A 6262-nucleotide genomic window follows, 5' to 3' on the forward strand; every position below is an offset into this window, starting at 1 on the left:
CTCCCTCCCTCCCTCCCTCCCTCCCTCCTTCTCTCTCTCTCTCCCCACTCTCCCAGCAGAAATACCATTAGCCAGTTTACGGGGGGAGCAAGGTCCCCGTGGAGAGCCTGGCCCAAGAGGACCACCTGGGCCCCCTGGTTTACCAGGTCAAGGGATACCTGGAGTCAAAGGAAAACCAGGGCCACAGGGATATCCAGGAATTGGAAAGCCAGGTATGCCTGGAATGCCAGGAAAGCCAGGAGCCATGGGAATGCCCGGGGCCAAAGGTGAAATTGGACCCAAAGGGGAGATGGGACCCATGGGGATCCCAGGACCGCAAGGACCTCCAGGGCCTCACGGACTTCCTGGCATTGGGAAGCCAGGTGGGCCAGGGTTACCAGGGCAACCAGGTGCCAAAGGTGAGCGAGGACCCAAAGGACCACCAGGACCTCCAGGCCTTCAGGGTCCTAAAGGAGAGAAGGGCTTCGGGATGCCAGGTCTGCCAGGCTTGAAGGGTCCTCCAGGGATGCATGGCCCTCCCGGCCCTGTCGGACTTCCAGGAGTGGGCAAACCAGGAGTGACAGGCTTCCCTGGGCCCCAGGGACCCCTGGGAAAGCCAGGCCCTCCAGGCGAACCTGGGCCACAAGGCCCTATAGGGGTCCCAGGGTTTCAAGGACCTCCTGGGATGCCTGGAATTGGAAAACCAGGCCAGGATGGGATCCCTGGGCAGCCAGGATTTCCAGGTGGCAAAGGGGAGCAAGGACTGCCAGGACTGCCAGGACCCCCAGGCCCTCCAGGGATCGGGAAACCCGGCTTCCCAGGCCCCAAAGGCGACAGGGGCATAGGGGGTATTCCTGGGGCTCTGGGACCAAGAGGGGAGAGAGGACCAACAGGTGCCCCTGGATTGGGGGGCCCCCCAGGAGAGCCAGGCCTGCCTGGAATCCCAGGTCCCATGGGCCCTCCAGGGGCTATCGGTTTCCCCGGACCCAAAGGAGAAGGTGGGGCTGTGGGGCCACAGGGGCCACTAGGTCCCAAGGGTGAGCCAGGGCTTCAAGGCTTCCCAGGAAAGCCAGGTTTCCTTGGTGAAGCTGGGCCCCCTGGCATGAGGGGTTTGCCAGGTCCCATAGGGCCCAAGGGGGAAGCTGGGCATAAAGGTTTGCCAGGGCTCCCTGGTGCCCCAGGGCTGCTTGGACAGAAGGGAGAGCCAGGAATTCCAGGGGAACAGGGCTTACAAGGCCCCCCAGGTATCCCAGGGATTGCAGGCCCGAGTGGCCCCATTGGACCGCCTGGAATTCCTGGCCCCAAAGGGGAACCGGGTCTCCCAGGGCCCCCTGGGTTCCCTGGAGTAGGGAAGCCCGGAGTAGCAGGACTTCATGGCGCCCCAGGGAAGCCTGGTGCCCTTGGTCCCCAAGGCCAGCCTGGCCTTCCAGGGCCCCCAGGCCCTCCAGGGCCCCCGGGACTCCCAGCTGTGATGCCCCCGACACCACCACCCCATGGAGAGTATCTACCAGATATGGGGCTGGGAATTGACGGAGTGAAACCCCCCCATGCCTATGGGGCTAAGAAAGGCAAGAACGGAGGGCCAGCCTACGAGATGCCTGCATTTACCGCTGAGCTGACTGCGCCTTTCCCGCCCGTGGGGGCCCCAGTGAAGTTTGACAAACTGCTCTATAACGGCAGACAGAACTACAACCCGCAGACGGGCATCTTCACCTGTGAGGTCCCTGGGGTCTACTACTTTGCATACCACGTTCACTGCAAGGGGGGCAACGTGTGGGTTGCTCTGTTCAAGAACAACGAGCCCATGATGTACACGTATGACGAGTACAAGAAGGGCTTCCTGGACCAGGCGTCCGGGAGCGCGGTGCTGCTGCTCCGGCCCGGAGACCGGGTGTTCCTCCAGATGCCCTCTGAACAGGCTGCGGGACTGTATGCTGGGCAGTACGTCCATTCCTCTTTTTCAGGGTATTTATTGTATCCCATGTAAGAAAGAAAAAAAGAGAGAAATTTAATAGAAGAAAAGAAAAGGATGCACCAAAAAGTCCAAATGGGAAACATAATTGCTTCAAAACATTTATACAGTTGGAAAGTTATATTTAAGTGAAAGTCTGAACCATCGTGTACATATAAAAACTACGATGCATGTTTAGTGCTCTGCACAGCAGCTTGTGATGGAAAATGATGGGATAGATTTATGTATCAAGTACTGACACTTGTGTTGTACCCACTGGAATCGTATTAGCTGTTTATGTTATGTGCTTCCATGATAACCTGCTTATTCAGATCAAAGTATTTCAGTATGAAAGAGCATAGCTAATGAAAGTCACTCGCTCATACTGTTTACTTTAAAATATTTATAAATATGGCTTAAAGAAATGTCAATGATAACAATTACATACCGTATTTACTTGCATAATTTCCTCTGTATTTGTGCAGATACTTTGCCATGGGATGTGGGAGAGCTCTGCAGTGCTTTTCCCCAGTGAGGCGTGGACAGAGAACCAGGGTAGAGCTTTACTCCAAGGGATGTTTCTCCCCTGTCGGAGGCTGTGTCTTTTACAACAAGAGTTCTACTCAGAATTGTGTGTCTAGTGTCCCTAGAAGAACAACTCTAGTGTATTTACTCGTGCTTTCTGTGTGCCTAGCACTGGATGAGACACTTCTGTGGGGCCTAAGACAGTGCCCCGTAGGGAGCTAACAAACCAGCTGGGAGACGTGAGCAGGAAGTAACTCATTTATTCCTCACGGGTTCTTTTTGCTTGTTTTTTTTTTTTCCTGTGATTATTTTTTCTTTCTTGTTGTCTCCATGTAATTTCCATTATGACCCAACTAATATAAACACCTGGAAGTCATAAGAGAAAAAGTAACCCTCTCCCCTCATAACTTTCCAGTTTTGCGGAATGTTCATTATAAATAGCAGTTCTTAATTGTGTTTACATGCATATAATAATCCCCCTCCTTTGCCTACACACACAAATGACTACAACGAGGTTTCACCCACGAAGGGGATATCAGTACTTTTTAGTAGCTACTGAATTTCAAAGAAATTTCCGTGTGTAGTACACATACAAATCGGTGTGTCATCTGAAGTTCCAAAGTGAATTTCCTAAATCCAAGCCATCCTTTGTTTGGGGAAAGAGGGGGGAGTTTCAGAATTACATAGGAAAATAAACTTTTTTGAAAAAATAATCTCTGAAGTTTTAGATTAAAAAATAGATGTATTACTTCCTGCTGTAGGTACTAAAAATGCAGGAAGCAACCTGTGGAAGAGCCACCTGGAATGTCAGAGGGCAATGACAGCCCATGCTTTTTATGTCACCCCACAAGTACAGGAGTCAATACAAATTTAAAGAGAAAAGTAAATTTTTTTCCAGGTTTTCATTTAGGTACATACTAATTGCTTTGCACATTCAAATCTCGTCTTGAAACACAGATAAAGCATTTCAAGTTGGCTATGAGTCTGCTGCTGACACTATAAGCCACTGGGGGGAATAATGTGGGGCTATGGTGGTGGAGTCTTGTATCTACTCCTCAAAGTTAAGAGTGATGAAATGAGGGGATAGGTACAGATGGGAAGATACACAAATAAATACGGTATAAACACACATGGAATTGTGTCTATGTCAAATCTGAATCATTTTAACCATCAAGAATATTCTCCTCAGCCTAATATCTGTCTTTTCCCTATATGGTATACAAGCACCATTTCTTCTCAATTTCTTAAAAAGAGAAATGAGTTCATTACCACGTGGTTTCTTACTCATGGCTAATTATATGACAAACTTTTCCCATCAAAAACATATCCCCCCAAAAAAAAAAAAAAAAAAAAAAAACATATCCCACCCAACCTTCATTTTCAAAGCAGACAGCATTTATGTGGCTAAATATCCTTTGAGTTGGTTTTGGGCCGATGGCTATGAGAGCCACATGGATCCACTGGGCTCTGTCTGCTGAAAAGCTGCATTGAAATGACTTGGAGGCAAGTCAGATCAGCTGATTTATAAAACTGTATTTATCTGTACATGTATGGGCTTTTTATTTCCACCAAGAGAGAAAGTAGCTCTTTAGTCAAAACCAAATTTCACTTTTCAAATACCTTCCAACTTATTTATTGGTTGTTACTCAATTGCGTGTGTGTGTGCGTGTGTGCGCGCGTGCATGCGCGCATGTGTGTATTATCAGGCATATGCTTCTAACTTTTAGACAGGGGAGGAGAAAAATCTATGCCAGATACTGTATATTCTACAATGGTGCTAATCTCAGAGCTAAATGAATTACTCCATTTAATTTAAAAAGAGTTTAAAATAATTATCTATGTGTCTTTGTTTCCCTTTTGAATGTTGCACATCATGTTAACACATTTAGTGTAAAAGCAGATGAAACAACCACATGTTCTAAAGTCTAGGGATAGTGCTACAATCCCTATTTAATTCAAAATTAACTAGAACTTTTCCATGTGAAATGGACCAAACTGACAATATTGTTATTTAAATACAGAGTTTTAATGCAGGATGACATCCTACAGGGGAAAAGAATGTCTGTAGTGGGTGACTGTTCTCAAATATTTTACAGAATACCATGAATGGTGAACAGACTGGTAACTTTGAGTTTCCATGATAGATTTGAGACATGTCAATAGCAAATCATTTTTGTATTTAAATTTTTGTACTGATTTGAAAAAAAAGTCTTATTAAATACCTTTAAAAGTATGTTTCTCATCTTGTTCATATCACTCAGCTGACACTGTTTGAACTTCATAACTGTTTAACCCCCAACGTGTTAATTAGCTGCTGACACAGAGACCTAACATAATCCTAGCTTAACAGGGACAATTCTTTCTCTTTGACATAACAGCTGCAAGCACAAACAGGCTGGGGCTCATGTGGCAGCCCCAGTCAGGGCCCCAGGTTCCTTCTATCTTGTTGCTCTTCCACCGTGAGGGTGTGGCCCACATCTCCAGGGTCCAGGAGAGCTAACCACCACAGGCACATTCCAGTCAGTGGGAAGGAAGAAAAATCAGGAAGGGGAGAGCATGCTTCCTTCTTAAAGAACTCAACCTAGTGGGTGCTTAGATCACCCTCCCACATACCATGCTCTGAATTTAGTCACACTGGCACAACCAGCTGCAAGGGAGTGTGGGAAATGGAATATGTACTGCAGGCAAGCACATATCCAGCTAAAAATCAGAGGTTCTATTAATACAGAAGAAAGGAGAACAGATATTAAGGAATAATTAGCTGCTGCATCTGTCACATCCAACCTAAAAGGATAAACTGCCACAAATCTCTTTTCTCCCACAAAAAAACTAATCTTCATGTACTCAATTCTGTTACAGTTTGCCACACCAGAGCCAAAATTTTTGAGGGGAGATAGTGATGAGTGGAGCTTCAGAGCAGAAGCAGGCCTGTTTCAAGAACCTAAGGGTCTTAATAAGCATCACTGATAAGGAAAGAATTCTTTTGTGATGACTTATCAAGCTCAGAATGACCACAGCTTATCATGTCTAGACTACCATAAAGGGATTACGCAAATCATTCAACAAGCAACTATGTAGCACCAGTCTGTGGCTGGTTAACTCACTTGTTTAAATGCATCAATCTGGAAATTCAAGACCATAGCTTCCATTCCCACATAGCCCAACTAGTTCTATTTCATTCCACGGCCAAAGGCTCTTCCATGACACGGACCAGTCACCTCCTGTGCACACAGTGTTGGTCACAAAAGTAAATGGAAGGATAGATACAAGAGACAGAGGCAAGGAGGAATAAATGGTTGGAATTTAGAATGCCGGACAAGCAGGGCAAATCCATCATTCCAATAGGTCTATAGTATCCCTTTACATTAAAACAAAACAAAAAGTAGCCCCTACTTTGCACCTGATACTACTAGGCTATGTGAGGGGCACATAAGCAATAGAAAACATGACCATTCTTTTAAAAAGTATCTTTTGTTTAGAGGACATCAAGATGTTTGTTAAACAAATTGACTTCCAGGTGATATACAAACAAGGGTGGTATGAAGCCAACTGGATGCATATGTGCTAGCAAAGTTCAGAAAGAGAAAGGTCATTCCATGCTGCTCCCTTCCTGGGAATGCCTTCTCTGACCTGTCTGCTCGATAATCCCTCCTCACCCCTCAGGACACAGCACAAGCATCACCTCTCCTTCCCTACTGCCCAGATGTAGTCACTACCCTGCCTTGTACAATCTTCTGTCCCTTTACTTCTCCTGCTTTATAACTGAACTGTTTGTCTGTCTCCCCTATTTTTTTTTTTTTTTTTTTT

The 6262-nt window shown here is 46.3% G+C and overlaps 1 protein-coding gene across 3 annotated transcripts in view; it reads left to right on the top strand.

The window, feature by feature from the left end:
- COL8A1 (collagen type VIII alpha 1 chain) overlaps nt 1-4497 on the top strand; it is a 162205-nt gene extending 157708 nt beyond the window's left edge. For 2 of the 3 annotated variants that reach the window (XM_081235620.1, XM_081235621.1), the window contains one exon: nt 57-4497. In XM_081235620.1, coding sequence (XP_081091746.1) covers nt 57-1966 — 1910 coding nt within the window. In that variant the 3' untranslated portion in view covers nt 1967-4497. The remainder of the gene's footprint in view (nt 1-56) is intronic. The other variant, XM_081235622.1, reaches the window with a different exon arrangement.
- The last annotated feature ends 1765 nt before the right edge of the window (nt 4498-6262 follow it).

Source organism: Mesoplodon bidens, assembly GCF_964165515.1.
Source record: "Mesoplodon bidens genome assembly, chromosome: 5".
In the NCBI taxonomy this organism is placed as follows: domain Eukaryota; kingdom Metazoa; phylum Chordata; class Mammalia; order Artiodactyla; family Ziphiidae; genus Mesoplodon; species Mesoplodon bidens.